Source organism: Gavialis gangeticus, unplaced genomic scaffold (genome assembly GCF_001723915.1).
Source record: "Gavialis gangeticus isolate Ggan-Ray unplaced genomic scaffold, GavGan_comp1, whole genome shotgun sequence".
NCBI classification, from domain to species: Eukaryota; Metazoa; Chordata; order Crocodylia; family Gavialidae; genus Gavialis; species Gavialis gangeticus.
The window spans coordinates 7,260,218-7,277,192 of NW_017728994.1; the positions used below are offsets into that span (position 1 = coordinate 7,260,218).

Here is a 16,975-nt window from a genome sequence, read left to right on the forward strand (position 1 = left end):
CTTGAAACACCATTTTTCTATCAGTTTAAAAACCCCCCCCCCCCCCAAAGTTATTGTAAAAGAAGACCGCCTGGGCAAGTACCCTTCGCAAGGGGACAGGTCCCTTGCATGGTCTCTTGATGCAATGTTATGATAATTAGATCAACCGTTCAGTGAAAGACAGTATCCGGAAGTTGCAAACTGTGATCAATTTGGCCGGGGAATACCCTAAATCAAAACAGGTAGCAATAGTAAAAGAAATATCAGCAAAGAAGATGATGATTCCCCACCGCCAACTTTGAAGCAAGCTTAGAAAGGCAGGCATCCCATTAGAAAAAATTGATGGAAAGCCCACTGGTAAATTATATCGACTTTAGAAAGAGAAGAACCTCAGGGGGAAGGATAAAAACAGCTGTGAGGCCACAGCTGTTACCCCAGCTATGGCCCCGACTGTCCCTACAGCTCCCCCCGCTGAGGAGCTTGATACAGAAACTGGGCTATATCCTGAGTTAAAAAACTTGCTCCTAGATTTAACATAGGCAGGCCCCGGGGAGGAGAGACAAGGGACACCCCCTCCCTTGATCTTGATCAGGCGAGTCCCTGAGGATTCAAGGGGGTATTTGTCTGCTCAAAGTCAGGTTCAAGGGGCCCAGCTAGCTGGGTGGTTCCTCATGGACACAGGAGCTGAAGTCATGATTTTCCAATACAAGCACCCCCCCTCAAGGGGAGGCACCCTGTTGTACTAAAGGAAGTAGGGGAAGGGGCAATCCGGGAAAGAGAAATTGAAGCAGTAGTAAAGCTCAGAAGGTGAGAGGTCTTCACAGTCATGACCACTACTCACCATCCACTATGAATATTGGGAACCACTGTCCTGAGCCATTGTATAATTGGCCCTCACCGGAGGGTGATGGCCTTTGGAAAGGTAGACCCAATGTCAAAGTTTGGGCCTTGGGTTCAATCAAAATGAGGTATGGAAAATACCAGAAAGGAGGTCTGAGTTAAATTGGAGAAGGAAGTAAAACCATATTTTGTGCGCCCTTACCCCGAGGCCTGAGGCTGAAGAGAAAGTAAGAAAGATGCTTCAGAGGCTATTGCAAGCCAGGTTAGTGGAGCCCACTATCTCCCAGTGAAACTCCCCTTTATAGTCCATGCGTAAGGCTAGTAAAAAAACGGAGGATGGTAATAAACTATCAAAAAGTAAATAAGAAAACAAAGAAACTAGGTCCAGTAGTAAGTACTCTGCCCAAAATGTGGGACATGGCCCAAAAAGCAGGTGCCTCCCATTTCACAATAATTAACATTTCAAACTGTTTCTGGGCAATCTGCGTGTGGGAAAATGATTGGGATATTTTTGCTTTTATGTTCAGAGAAAAACAGTACCAGCTGTTGCGCCTACCCCAAGGGTGGTACAACTCGCCAATCTCAGCACACCAGCAAGTGCAAAAGGCACTAAAGTCCCAGCCACAGGTTCAAAGCTACGTGGATGACATACTAATTTGGTCAAACACTCCTGAAGAGTGTGCGGATATTTCTCGCAGGGTGCTGCAAACTTTGAAAAGGGTTCAATGGGTTCAATGCTCAGTTGTACCTTAAGAATGCAGTCATACCTAAGAATGCAGCTAGATGCCCAGGGTTTGAGGATCTTGGCACAGACCAAGGAGGCATTAGCCCAACTCCCCCTGCCCCGTTCTCCAAAAAAGCTACAGTCCCAGCTGGTTCTGATGGGTTGGTGCTGAGTGGCGGTCCCCGATTTTGCAGCATTGGCCCACCCGCTATATCAAGCACTGAAAGTCAAAGATAAGCAGTGAAAGTGGGGGGAGAAAAATCGAAGGACTCAGGAAATGCTGCAGGCCATATTAGAAAGCCCACCTTTACTTGCTCCAGACCCCAGCACCCCTAAGTATTTAGAGGCAGAAGTCTGGGAGAACACCATCAGCGCAGTGCTATACCAGCAAAGCCAATGAAAATAAGATAAGTGGAAATTGTTGGGGGCCTAAAGTCGGGTTTTATCCAATGTGAAGGCTCATTACGAGCCTTTGCAAAAGAAAATGTTGGCAGTAGTTTTTGAATTAAAAAAGGGAAAAAGATTGGTAAGAGAAGCTCCTTTACAGATTTGAACGCAACCTGGGATTCTAACAGCCCTAAAAAAAAGGCCCACCTGTGGGATCCCCCCACCAAACTTGGTGGTTAAAGTGAAGCTTACAACTGGCAAAGTACCCACATGGAAAGGCGGGGGGTATACTAAAGAACCCTGTACTCCCATGGTTAAAGGCCCCTGCGGATGAAGAAACTATGAACCCCATAAAGCTTGCTGAGAGCTTTGACCCAACCGACCCCCATGCCCTGTTTACCAACGGGGCAGCTGAAGGCCTAGTAGCAGTTTAAGCCTGGTATTGCCCTTTCTCAAAAAAAATATAAAAGAAGGGATATAAAGGGGCTCAAGTGCTCAGCTTGTGGAGTTGAAAGCAGTAAAAAAAGCAATCACCTATGAAATCAGGCAAGGTTAAGAAGAAGTAAAGGTGTACACTGATAGTTGGGTGTGTGCCAAGGGAGCTAGTGAATGAATCCCCTATTGGGAAAAGGCTGGCTGGCATTTAAAGAGAAGGCCAGTCTAAAAAATGGAAATTTGGGAACACATTTAAAAAATGAAGGACCAGATCAAGGTGGCCTCAATCAGAAGGATGATTCACTCAAGGCACGTGCAAATGCCCAGGCAAACTCCTTAACTCGCCCTTCCATTGTTAGTTCTCTGGAAGAGGCACGGGCAGTGCATGCATGAGGGAAAAAAAGGAATGTGAAAAAGGCTCCAGCAAGAAGAGAAAAATACTACCAAGTTGGAGGTACAGCAAGCCATAAAAAAAAAAAAATCTCTGGCCTGCAGCACCCACTGACGATCCCCATACCCTGGAACAGAAAGAGCAAATGTTCGGGTACTAAAGCCTGGGGAGGAGTGGCAAATGGATTTTATAGGCCCACTAAAACCCAGTAAGAAAAAAAATATATATCTTGGTAGCAGTGGATGTAGCCACAGGCTGGCCAAAAATGTGGCCTACGGCCAAGGCTACTGAAGATATAGTACTGTGAACTCTGAGAGAGTTAAAAGTTCGTTTTGGAAAACCTCGCTGTTTAAAAACAAACAATAGGTCTCACTTGAAAAATTCTGGAGTAGCGCAGTAGTGTAAAAAAAGAAATATAAAGCACCGCTTCGGTATTCCCTACCATCCGCAAGGTCAGGAAGAAGTGGAGCGCTTAAATCAAGAAATAAAAAGAAAATTGAATATCGCTCAAAAAGTTTAAAAAAGAGTTCAGCAAGTCCCCTGGGTACTACGGGCCCTACGAACTAAAGCATAGAAATGGAGAACAAGCCCTTTCGCCCAAATAATGGGCCGACCCCCCCCAAATATCAGTGTAAAAAAGTGGAGCTGGCCTTAAAACAAAGATTTGAACCAATCTCGCTGGCCTCCAGTAAGAACTCAAGTAAAATTTCATGTCCGTCCAGGACAAAAAAAAAAAAAAAAAATTTAAGAAGCCTAGTTCTAGTCTGGAGCCAGAGAAACACGGTATTGGTAGGAACCCCTACCACTAAATATTGAATTCCATCTAACCAAACAGTTGTTTTCCAAAAATCACCATGAAGGCCAAAGTACTACTGCTTGTAATAAAACTAATAAAGTTAGAAGCAGCTGACCCAGTAAGTAACCCCTTCCAAAACCCCCTCCCCAACTCTCCTAAAAAGCCAGTAGGTCCAAACTCCTGAATACAACGTTGAAATCACCCCCCTGGTTCTGAATGGTAAAAGAGTGAACATTAAAAAAAAGTACTAAAACGTGGCCACCGAAATGCAATCGCTACTAGCTACCTGGCCCAATGTCTCTTGCCCCCCCGTGGCCTGTCAAGGATTCGTATAAAAAAAATGCATTTGTATAAAATCTAAAATGCTACTATAAAACCTAATTACACCAACTGGCTTTCAGTTTAGCAACTGGCTGGCTCCATCCAGAGTCCCTACAAAGCACACTGGTACATGTAGGTTACCACGACCAAGACTAAAAGACCCCAGATCTGGGGAAACACCCATCGGGAAATACATGTCTCTAACTCCTGAAAAAATATCACATTCCACTATAAGATCTCAACTCTTCCAGGAACTAATTAGTCTTTATTGACCCATGATAAAGACTATGTCAGCAAAATCAAAAAATTTCAACACACCAGGGCAAAAGGCACTCAACTTCACTAAAGGCAACTACAAACATACCGCACGCAGTGGACTCAAAGTAAATTTTGTGTTAATGTTTGCTGAAATTGTAAATTCTATCAAAAATAGTTGACCCGAAAGGCGCCCCATCCCAACAAAGGTATGAGACACTTTGTGTAGTAAAAAGGAAAAGAAAAAAAAAAAAAAAAAAAGCTTAACAGATGGGCAAAAACAAAAGTTAACAAATAAAGAAGTAATCTCTTTAAATTTCAGTAAATCCCACCTACCCAGAAGAGATCCCCACCACCATGGGGTCTAAAGTCCCAAAAACTTTTGTAGCGTTTCCCTCGGTATTCTTAAAAAAAAGAAAATTATAATCTTACAATAAAAAGTCAATGTTACCAAATTGCACCCCTGGTGCAATTAATGAGCGGAACCCGTTCTCTCTGCTTGGCCAAAAAACTCCGGTACCCATCGCAGGGTGTGGAGAGACGCTTCTACCATCCTGAGAACACTAGGAACAGCAGAAGCAGCACTAAATTCAATAAATATAAAAGTTGTAAGAAATAAGCTTGCCAAAATGGGACAACTTACCCAATAGGCGCTAAAAAGCCAAATTGTGGCAAATGCAGAATACCAAGAGAACCACGTCAAAACACTAACCATGGTGGTACAGCCCCTCAGACAAATGCAATCCATCCAGAAGCAATAATAAAAAAAAGCAAAGAACCTTGAAAGTGAAACAAGCTCGGCTATAGCTTGTATTACCATGCAAACTTTTGCGTTACACCAATATAAAAAACAAACACTCTTAAGTTAAATCTGGAGAACCAGCGGTCATTTCAAATTCTTATGTAAAGTAGTGCCCAAAGTGTAAACCTCTCTTCGCTAAAGTAATATCATCAAGAATCAAAACACCACTAAAAGAGTATATCCATGTCAAATCAGTAAAAATAGAAACGAAAGTCTGGCTTCTATATGAGTACATTCCCGTCCCCATAGTATTAGCAGGAAAAATTTAGGCCCCTCAATCTCTGGCCAAATAATTAACTCAGTCGAGAAAACTTCTAAACCCTAGAAAATATAAACAATGGGGACAAAATAAGTAAATGTATTATCAAAAAAACTTCTTGATAGACCCTTGTCGGCTGCACCAAGATAGTGTTGATAATTGCGTGTTAAATAGTATTTTCAATCAAAGTACCATGGTAATCAATAACGCCATCGGGTGCTTGTGTGTAGCTTCAGTAGGCCCTGTGACCTAGAACAATAAAAATGTTTCCCAGCCTTCCGTAAAAAAGTATCGCTACAATGCGACAACAATTAAAAGTATAGGGCATATATATGCCCAAACAACTTACTCCCCGTCACAAGCAATGGCAAAAATGTTTCCAGTAAATTAAACAGTTTCATTAAATCCATCTTAAAAAGCTGTGTATCGGCAATTAAACAAATTTAAAAAAATGCTTAAAGCCTATAATAATACTCTAAGTAAAAAAAAAGCAAGCAAGTCTGCATATCGTCCATCAAAAGGACAAACTAAAATTAACTACAAAATTAAAATCAGTATCCAAACATCACTAATATAATATTTTCTTAAAATATAGCCCCACCTGAACAAGATTAATAAATCTAATAATATAGCCTATAGTAATTGTGCTGCTATGTATTATAGTTTTATGTCTGCTAATATGCATGATTACTTGCTATGCTCAAAAATTGTATTAAAAAAAAATCAAAGGTCTAACAAATTATGTCAATGGGTATGTTACCCTGCGCAATTTTAATCAGCACGAATATATGCAGATGCAACTGATCACAGGAGAATTGTTAGGCCCGAATCAGGCCTAACCCAGAAAGGCCTCTGGAAGGAGGCCAACCTGACACCCCAAAAAGGGGGTCAGTGTTGCAGAACCCAGAGGCTATGACCTAATGCATCTGTTGCAAGGTACTTAAGTTAAAAAGAGTTAGGTCCCAGCTGAAACTGCTTTGAGGAGGACAAGGCTAAGAACCCAATAAAGAAGGCAGTCTTGCCACCCTGGATGCAGGGTGGGATTCCCAAAACCTATCAGGTAACAACTGGGGATAAGGTGTGAAGTGCCTTTCCTCCAGCCCGACATGCTTGCAGCTCAAAACTTGTTATAATCATTTTTATGTATGTTATTAACTTTTCCTTGTAATAAAGACTGGCACTTGAGTTTTACTTGGTGTGTGACTAGTGGGTTACTCACCTACCCCTGTTAAAAAAGGAGCCCCTAGCAGTATCCATGGACTCTATCCCTCCTGGAAGTGTCTGAAGGTTATTCCTGGGATAACTGAAGATGTTCCCGGCCAATGCACCACTTTGTGAGAGGGTTCTGCATTTTTATCTTCGTCTCCTCTCTGTACTTGTCTGCCATGACTTGGATTGGGAAGAAAAGCAAGGAGATCAGTGTTCTTTGATGGTTGCGATAGATAAATGCCACCCCGGTGTTAAAGTTCACAGTGTTAGTTTAGTTCTAAAGTAAAGTGGTACAGCAATAGCTATGTCACCAATTACTTCATTGGTGAGGGTCGTCTGTGTTACAAATGAAGAATCTCTGCACTGGATACTTTGTAGCTACTTTGCAAGCAGTCTCTGCTGCTAATTACCTCATTGGCGGTGAGCATTTCCCACATCTCTCTTTCTCTGCAGGCCTCCCTTGCCAAGAGTGATTTCCTGCTGCTCTCTCCCAACCTGTCTCTCCATCTTTGGTTATAATTGTCCTAGTGGGGTCAAGGCTTGAGGTTAGCTTCTACCCGCACCCTGTACTTTATCTGAGAGGGCTCTATCTCAGTTCCCGGCACCCGCCTCCTGGTGCCTCAGTGTCTTCCTGCACTCACCAGTGCAGCTCAGTTTCTCCTCAAAGTAATCTCCCTCTAAGATTGACTTGCTGCCGCTCCTGAAGTCCTGCACTCCTGGCATTCTTCTGGATTGCAGGTTGGTTTCTTCTTTCCCCTCTGGAGTCTCTGTCACTCCTCATTTATCTTCTTGTGCCCCGCTGCCGTCTTTTATCCCCCCTGCCCGATTTTCGTAGGCTAATCATGCAAAACTTTTCCAGGTGTGTAATGTCCACCACCTGACAGAGTTCATTGTCGGGTCAATCCTGCCCGACCCTGTCTAACTAACAGGGCTCCTGCCTGAGTCCCTGTTACAGTGGTGCTTGGGGGAGGAGATACAAACTTCATGGGAAGAAAATAAGCTCATTAGAAACTGTCACAACATTAAAACCAGCCTTTAAACTAACTTGCTTTTTATCTGACAGAAAGCATGTGATACTGTTGGGTAAATAAGTTCACTGTATTAAATTCAAACCTCAGATGCTTTAGATTAGAGCAAAAACATTGAAGGCTAATAACTTGGTTTCCTTTTCTGCCTTATTGACTCTCCTCTTTTTAGATTGGCTTCACCACAGATCCCCGAATGGCCCGCTCCTCTCCGTACCCCACTGATGTTGCTCGTGTAGTCAATGCACCCATTTTCCATGTGAATGCTGATGACCCTGAAGCAGTGATGTATGTGTGCAACGTAGCTGCAGAATGGAGAAATACATTCAATAAAGATGTGGTTGTAGACTTAGTAAGTAGTGGATTAGTCTTAACTTTTTACTGTGTTAATTACAGTACATAAATATCATCAAACTGGTTAATGACTGTCAGCTTTACATATGACTGAGCACATTCTGTTTAGATGTGAGCAATAAGAATTTCCTCACCTTATATTGCAGTACTGCTTAGAGGCCTCAAGACAAAGGTCCCATTGTACCAGATGCTGCCTTCTTAGAAATTAATACTAATGTGAATATCTCTTAGCTTCTGCAGAAGCTGTTATTTTAATGTCCTAAGCACTATATATCAAGAAAGCAGTACATGTGAATAGCTTAGATTCCTTACTGCCCTCTCTCTGCAGGTCTGTTACCGAAGGAGAGGCCACAATGAAATGGATGAACCCATGTTCACCCAGCCCCTGATGTACAAGCAGATCCACAAGCAGGTGCCAGTGCTGAAGAAATATGCTGACAAACTGATTGCAGATGGGACTGTAACACTGCAGGAGTTTGAGGTACAATATGTCAGCAGAGTGGAAGGCTGTTTGTGATGTTGTTTTCAGAAAGAAGTGACTGTTTCATTACATGCTGTTAGCTTAACTACTTCTTCCTTGACTTCTTTGCCTTCTCTCATTGACTTTTTCTGACTTACTTTAGCTATGTCTTACATAAAATTGAAAATCCAATTATTGGGGGAAGTAGTGTCGAAAGAGATTAACTTAATGTTTGCCATCTTTAAATTCAGTTACTTAAGTACTGAAAAAGAGGCAGATTTATCTCTAATTGAAGCTAGAGCATTTACGATGAAGTCCTCCTGTTGCATGGTCGCTGTTTGCCCCATGTGCTATATAGCATTTCAGTAATGCACACTAACTAGAAAAACATGTTCTCCTCTATCCTTAGACTGACAAACAGTGAGTTAGGACTAAGAGGGAAGAAGCAGGGAATCCAAATTACCCTTTCTGCCTTGATCTTAAAAGTATACCATTCAGGTAGTGTCTAGTCAAGTGATATCTGAATGTTCATGATCGTGTACACTGCATGTTAATCATAGGAGCTTCTTGTTGCCACATCTAAAAGTAGCAGCTGTATGCAATAGGCTCTGTTTACTTACCTGTCAGAGTAGTAAAACAAATTATTATGTCTAGACTTATTTAAACCACTGTCAAAGTTTTAAAAAATAAACTGTTTTGCAGGCTAGAATTAAACTTATTAGGTTGGTTTTGTGTGTTGTTTTTTTTCTCCTTGTGTTTGGAAGTAAATCTTGTGCTCATGAACTGAACTAACCGTAGCAGCAGCAAACACAGCTTAGCATGTGGAGATGCAGCAAAATCTTCAGGAGCACATGGGCCTGCATCTGTACTGTCTATAACTGTAGTATCATAGTGCTTAGGGTCGGAAGGGACCTAAACAGATCATCAGGTCCAATCCCCTGCCCTGGGGAGGAACAAGTGCCGGGGTCATAACACCCCAGCCAGATATCTATCTAGCCTCTTCCTTGAAGACCCCCAAGGTAGGAGAGAGCACCACCTTCCTTGGGAGTCCGTTCCAGAGCCTGGCAGCCCTAACTGAAGTAATGCCTCCTGATATTCAGCCTGAACCTTCTTTCTAAAAATTTGTGGCTGTTATTCCTAGTAATCCCCGGTGGTGCCCAGGGGAACAGTCTTGCCCAATTTCGGCTGGCCCCCCGGTGAGCTTGTAAACGGCCACCAGATACCCTCTCAGCCGTCTCTTGTGGAGGCTGAATAGGTTCAGGCCCTTTAGCCTCTCTTCGTAGGACCTGACCCCTTGACCATGTGAGTGGCCCTCTTCTGGACGCTGTCTATGCTAGCCACATCCTTCTTGAAGTGCGGCCCCAGAACTGGACACAGTACTCCAACTGTGGTCTGACCAGCGCCGCATAGAGGGGAAGGATCACCTCCCTGGACCTGCTTGTGATGTATCTGTGGAATGTACAGCCTCAGATGCCTATTAAACTTTTCTTCTGCTTAGTTCTGGGTAGATTGGCGGGGGGGAGTGAGAACAGAAAAAGTCCTTTGTAAGTTCAGCAAGCTGGGTGCCAGGACTCCCTCAGGAACACAGAGCCGACAGGTAACAGAGTGCATCTACACGTGTGCCCATTGGGAGCAGCTTGGAGCAGAGCTACTCCTGCCCTTCTCCCCTACCCCCTCTACAGCACGCTGAGGGAGCTCTAGGCTCCCCGGGGTGCCAGCCCCAGGCTGGCAGGGGACACCATGGTTAGGCCTGGTCTCTACAGGGGTGAGGAGGGGGGTGGAGAGGAGGAGGGAGCTGTCCCACCTCTAGGGCAGCCATTTCCCAGCCTCATGCCCCAGGGATGGGAAAGTGTCCCCTCCCCCACAGTTGTTTCCCAGCCCTGTGCCCCAATTGGCCGATTAGGGTAGGAAGCTGGGAAACAGCTGTGGGGGAGGGGACAGGTACCCCTCCCCCCTGCTACTTGGGCTGACCAGGAGCAATTTCCTCCCTTTCAGCTGTCTGCACAGTCAGTATTGTATAGTAGCTAATGCAGAGTTAATCTACTACTTCTATTTACAGGTAGTAGAAAACTGCATCTTAGCTTAATTTACTGTTCAGTAGCTGTTGCACATGGTTATATGGTGACACTTTGCTGCACAGTAGATTAGTCTACTGCACAGTAAAACATCTAGTGTAGACTTGCCCAATGAGTAGGAGTTAATGCTGCAATCCCAGGGCCCTTACTGCAACCCATCTAAATGTACTCAAGTTGTCTTTAAGCTAGACAGCAGTATAGCATCTGCAGGATGGGCTACACAAACCTATCTAGAGGCTGCTGCAGCTGTGCAGTTCTCTGTACCATAGCTAGCTAAGTTAATTCAAGTCTGTCATTGGATCTCTAGCTTTCAGTGTAGGTAAACTCACAGCTTGGTATTGTGCCTTAAGGTGTGAATTGTACCGAACCATTTCAGGTTACCCAAGCAGCGCAGCTAAGATCCATTGAGTGTTTGTGAAACTTCCAATTCCTGTGGTGATGCTACATCTTGAAGCATGAGATTTAGTTTGATTTGCATATGCATGACTACAAGACATGTATGTGTCTGGTTGTTCTTATTTTATTCTCGTCTGGAATACCACCTGTTGTTTTAGTGCTGAATTTTTATTCAGTAGCATCTGTCCTAAGTACTGAACTGTTAGCTTGTGCATTGGATAAATATGCTTAGGAGGCCTGAACCAGAGTTTGGTCCTAGATAAACTGCAGTGACTCTAGGAGAATTTCTTAGCTGGTGTAATTGGGAACAGAAACTAGAATTTTGTAAATAGCTCTCTATTATGAAAAGGTTTTCTCACACTTGAACAATATACAATTTCTGTAAACAGTAGGGGCTTATTCTGTCTGCCTGCTTCATATGGAGATTATTTGTCCTGTAGGAAGAAATTGCAAAGTATGATAGAATCTGTGAAGAAGCTTATACAAGATCTAAAGATAAAAAAATTCTACATATTAAGCACTGGCTTGATTCACCTTGGCCTGGTAAGATATGTTCTTTCAAATAACCTACTACCTTTGTTAGTGATACATTTGTACTTCCATTTTGTGCCAAATTCCTGCAACTCTTACTGATGTTATCAGGCAGTGCTTGTGCTGAGTGAAGCGCTTGTTTACTTATGCTGACTGAAACATAGCATACCAGATGAGTTGGGCAGAGTGCATTTGTCAGCAAATCTTTAAATCTGGGTGTGTCCAGAGCAATTCACTACTACTTTTTGGGAGGGAGGAGGACCCCCTCTTCCTTTCCCCCCCAGTCAGTGCTGTTAAGAAAAAATGACTTTTCTGTAGGGGTACATGCCTTGTGGGAGTGGGGGAAGTTGCCCATTCCCACAGATATTTTGGTGAACTAAAGTGAGCCCGTGCCCTGTGTTGGCTGACCCTTTGGAGATAGGTGAATTACACCCATTGTAAATTAAAGTAAGCAAAATTGAGCTATCGGGTACATGTGTGATCAAGTATCATTTCATGGAAGACCTTTTAAATCGAGCCTCTTATTTAATTTTAAAAGCTAGAAAAATGGCTCTTGACCATTACAGACATTGATTTTTTTTTTTAAAAACAGGTTTTATAGTATGTAAAATAATACAAATGAAAAGCAGACTTCTTAAGAATTAGCTCATTTTAATAACAAGCATCTGGAATGTTTTACAAAATTTCTCCTTCCAGGCTTCTTTAATTTGGATGGAGAACCAAAAAGCATGACTTGTACTCCTACTGGCATTGCAGAAGACATGCTGACTCACATTGGCAGTGTAGCCAGCTCTGTGCCACTTGAAGATTTCAAAATACATACAGGTCAGCTGGAGTTCTTGTTTCTAATGTAGTATTGGTACTTTCTGTTCATACTTAAGTTTCTGAACATAAGCTCTTGATCAATCACTCTTCTGAAGTGTATTAACTGATAAAAGGGAGGAAGGAGCATGTTACCTTTCTTTGCAATTAATACTGTATTTACTTGAATATAAGATGAGTTGTCCTCCCCCCCCCCCCCACTTCAGTATGGTGGAGGGAAATCTCTCATCTTATATTCCATAACAAGGAATAACAGCCACAAGTTGTTGGAGAGTAGGTTTAGATTAGACATCCGTAAGAACTACTTCACAGTCAGGGCGGCTAGGATCTGGAACCAACTTCCAAGGGAGGTGGTGCTGGTTCCTACCCTTGGGGGTCTTTAAGAAGAGGCTTGATGCCTACCTGGCTGGACTCATTTGAGCCCGGTTTTTCTCCTGCCCAGGTGGGGGGTCGGACTTGAAGATCTACAAGGTCCCTTCCAACCCTACTTCTATGATTCTGTGACTCCAGTATGGGCCAGGCAGGCAGCTGATGTGGCCCTGAAGTGAGTTAGGATGGTTTATGTGGCAGGTAGGGAGTGCATGGGAGAGCATGGGGATGTGTGCATGGTGTGGGAGGAGCACGGGAAAAGGCAGAGGGAGGATTGTGGGGGGGAAAGGATGGTACAGAGTAAGGGGAGGCCCAGGGAAAGGGACATGTGGAGCACAGGGAAATGGCACAGGGGAAGGGATATGTGGAGTGTCCCTTCCCCCACACCTCTTCAACTGTATTTTCCCCCCAGCACTGCATACCCTTTCTCCCATGTGGGGAAGGGGTGTATGGTGCAAGAGGGAGCACAGGGAAAGGGCATGCGGTATAAGGGAAGCTCAGGAGAAGGGTGTGCAGTGCTGGGCAAGGGGCTGAAGCTGGAACCACTGTTACTACCTGGCCCAGCTGGATGCTCCATGCCTCCCGTGGAGACGGAGCAAGAGAGGGTGCAAAGGTAAGGGGGGTGGGGTTGCAGGCACAAAAAGGGAGCAAGTGGTAGGAGGCACAAGAAAGCACTGGCAAGGGGTGACAGGGGATAGACACGGAGGATCAAGGGACAAGGTTGTGGGGAGGGACAAAGGGGATAGGGCAGGTTATTTTCCCCCACCAATTTTCCATGTCTGCAATCTGATAGTTGGGGGGTTGTCTTAAATTTAGGTTTGTCTGCAATTTGCGTAAAAGCAGTACATGAGATTTTATGGGAAGGTGGCAACAAAGGGTCTACTGACTTCTGTCTACCAATTTAATATTCCTTTATCACAATACTTCTGTCCTTTCTTTTTTAAAAGAAATACTTTTCTTTGGAACCTTGTGGTTTTGAGGGAACTGAAATTATCTATGTAATGTTCATCTGCCTAAATATTTTTAGGCAGGACTGGGACTACCTTGGACTACCTGCCTAGATAATTTCCTTCCCTTTCCTACTTACCCGTCCAAAAAAACCCGAAGAAATAAATACATATTTTACAGCCTTATAATATCAGAATTTGGAATAGGTCTTTGTATGTGCTTGTGTTCCTTCAGGCATACTAAATGTTGTAACAAGCAGTGGTAATGGGTTTCCTAATTCTCACTTGCAGGCATATTAAACAGAAGCAATTATAATATTAACTTTTAAAAGTCTGCATTACACTTGTGCAAGAGGCCCTGGATTGTTGTGACACTGTTTAATTTTTTAATTAACATGAGCCAGATATTTAATTTTAAAATACTGCTTGTACACCTGATGAGAATGGAAGGAAATTTAGGTTCATCTCCTTTTGGAAACCAGACTAACTTGATTAATCCTTGATAGCTCTAAAACTGTATCTACACCAACTGTTAGGATCAGCCTTAAAGTCATGCTGTTAGTCCGTACCTGCTGACCATCTGCACTTAGTTTGACCCATAGCAACAGTCCAGTCCATGGCAACACTAGCGTCTCTGCTGAACTGATTCTTAGAAGAGCCGTACAGAGAACTCTGTGATATCATATTTACTCAAATCTAACATGAGTCTGAATTTAAGATGACACCCCAATAATTAGATTCTACACATGGAAAATATATAAATTGGTTATAGTTTTCTATGTAAAGAATCTAAATTTTGGGGGGTTGTCTTTAATTCAACCCCTGCCACTGCTGCAAGAGAGCAGGTAGTGGGGGGGACATTCAGTATGGGGAGGTCAAGCATTTTGCCCCCTGCTTCTGCCTGTCACTTCTGCCCCTTACGTCTGCCCCCTATTCCCTCCTCAGCCTCAGGGCTCCTCTCCTGTCTCTGCTCCTCCCCTAACCCAGCCTCTGCTCCTCAATCCCTCCACCCTTACACTTGCTCCATCCCTGTTCTAAACTGAGGCATGGAGCATGGCCCAAATCCAGCCCCAGTAGCAGCAGTGCAGAGAGTGGTAGTTCATGTGGCTCAAGCTGAGGGTCAAGGTCAATCTTTAATATCAGTGTAGACCAATGACTTCCAACTAGGGTGCTGTGAAGTACTGGTCACTTTTAGCACACGCTGCCTAAGATTCACAAAATAGGTAGAGATTTTAAATAGTAATACATTATGTCCAAAATACTCTAACCTATTGTGGTGTTTCTGAGTTCTTGGCAATAGAAGATTTAAGGTTATAGGATCATAGGAATGTACAGCTGGAAGGGACTTCATGAGGTCATCTAGTCCAGCTCTTTGCACAAGGTACGATCAACCCTGAATAAATCATACCAGTCAAGTGCCTGTCTAACCTGCTCTTGAAAATTTTCAGGGCTGGAGATTCCACAGTTTCTCAAGATAACCTGTTTTAATGCTTGACCAACCATATAGTTAGGAAGTTCTTTCAGATCTCCAACCTAAATTTCCTGTACTGCAGTTTGAAGCTATTGCTTCTAGCCCTCTTCCCTACAGCAACAGAGAAAATTCTATCTCCAAAAAGTGTAATGCACTGCTAACTGCACTACCCAGGCTTTGGGGTTTTTTCCATTCTCAAAAAACAAGACAAAGCAAGAGCCTACATTTTGCAAGGGGTGCTTTGAGTTTTAGAAGGTTGAGAACCACTGGTATAGACATACCATAAGTAACACACAATATAACACACGGCTTTCCATTTTTTGAGGGAATCCCTACAGATAGTAGGTCTTAATCTGTGAACTTTCACATTGTTGAAAAGGCCACCAAAATGGAGAAGTTGGTTGGTTGGGGAGTTAAAATGGAGGGTGCACCACGAAGATATTGTCAGTGTCCTTTCTCCAGGATAAAATCAATAGGTGAATGCCTTCCTCTTTTGGAGAAATAAACAGCCAGCCTGTCTGAACTCTAATGGACAGATGATCTTTTACCTGGGAATGTTCATTTTTGACCTAGGATGTTTAGTGCCACACCATGTTGCTTTAATGTAAATCACCACATGGCTGTTTTCAAAGCTGAAGTAATTTTTGGTATCTGACACTCATGTTTGAGTGGGAGTGTGTTTATGTAAATAAGATTTAATTACTTTCAGTCATCTTAAATGCATGTGTTCAACTGTTGATTAATTAATGTAAATGATTTCTAATATAATATAAATGATGTTTAACTATAATTCGTCATCAAGGATTAGATGTAGGAGTCCCATACAGCATTCATTCCTCAGATATAATCATGTTCTCCATTTAGCATGCAACCATCTTGTTTTGATGTGGATTTAAATATCACAAGTTGCATAAAACTGGTTATGTGTTTACACTGTCAACATCATACTATTCAGGCAGGTGTGAAAGATGAGATCAGTCTCTGAAGACTTCATGGTTAGAAATTAGTGATGTAGGTTGGAAGGTATCACATCTATGTCACTGAGGTTAAGCTACTACCACTGCTGTAGTAGGGGAACGCTTTTCTAGTTAATTCCCATATATTCTAGAAAAGGTTCCTTTTTGAAGGAAGAGACTATTGGGTTAAAACCTGGCAGACTGAGACAGTTAAAGGGGTCTTAAAATATTCACGTAGAGTAAACATCATGAAAGACAACTTGGAGATGGAATGAGACTAAGGGAACAATTGAGTCATGTATCTTGAACAGTGGCAGGAGACAAAGAAGAGATCAGGAAAGTGTAATTTTTGTATCAAACCTTTGGATATTCAGAAGTCCGTTGTAGCTTTGGCAAGGACAAAGTTCTGGTGGTAGGAATGGGGAGTGATGTGCATATTTTGTAAGGAGGGATGTTAGGACTTTTAGGCAGCAGCATTGGTGCAGAGGCAGAAAGAGACCAGAATAAAATGACTCGCAGCTGGAAAGGCTTATAGTGTTTTCATTTGAGGTGCATTGTGTGCAGTTTTAATCCCTGTGAAAGTCATGCACCTTGAACTCTAATTTCCAGTTTCAAGGAAACTGTAAAGACTCCAGAAGTAATGAGAACTTCCCCATGGAAAGCTGTTGATGCATGAAGTTCCCATTTGAGAATCCACATCCCATTTAAAATTCAGAAACAATAGATACAGTTAGCTGGTTTACTCTGTTCTCTCCACATTTCTGGTTTGTTTTTTTTAATTCTGCCTCTTCTCCACCCTCTACTGCTTTTTTTGCAGCATCCCCCAAAATCCAAAAAGTAAAATAAATAAATAAATAACTACAACCAGCCCTAATCTGACTTTGTTGCTTACTAAACAGCACCACGCAGTGCAGACTTGAAAAGAAATTTGGATCTGAATATCCTATTTTTGTACTGCTGCAAAATAGTCTTTGAAAAACTCCTCTCTTTTTATTTTCTCCTGCTAAACTAAGAATGGTATCTATAGCCCCTGTCCTGCCCCCCTCTACTTAACATTGTATACTTCCTGATTGCCAGCATTTGGTAAGTTATCTATTTTATTCTGCCTCCCTCATAGTCAGCATTTAAAGCACAGTCTCATCTATATATATATATATATATATATATATAT

The 16,975-nt window shown here is 42.7% G+C and overlaps 1 protein-coding gene across 4 annotated transcripts in view; it reads left to right on the forward strand.

Moving 5' to 3' along the window:
- OGDHL (oxoglutarate dehydrogenase-like) overlaps positions 1–16,975 on the forward strand; it is a 136,215-nt gene that overhangs the window by 67,778 nt on the left and 51,462 nt on the right. For all 4 annotated transcript variants that reach the window (XM_019502280.1, XM_019502278.1, XM_019502279.1 and 1 more), the window contains 4 exons: positions 7,596–7,775; positions 8,106–8,258; positions 11,149–11,251; positions 11,936–12,064. In XM_019502280.1, coding sequence (XP_019357825.1) covers positions 7,596–7,775; positions 8,106–8,258; positions 11,149–11,251; positions 11,936–12,064 — 565 coding nt within the window. The remainder of the gene's footprint in view (positions 1–7,595; positions 7,776–8,105; positions 8,259–11,148; positions 11,252–11,935; positions 12,065–16,975) is intronic.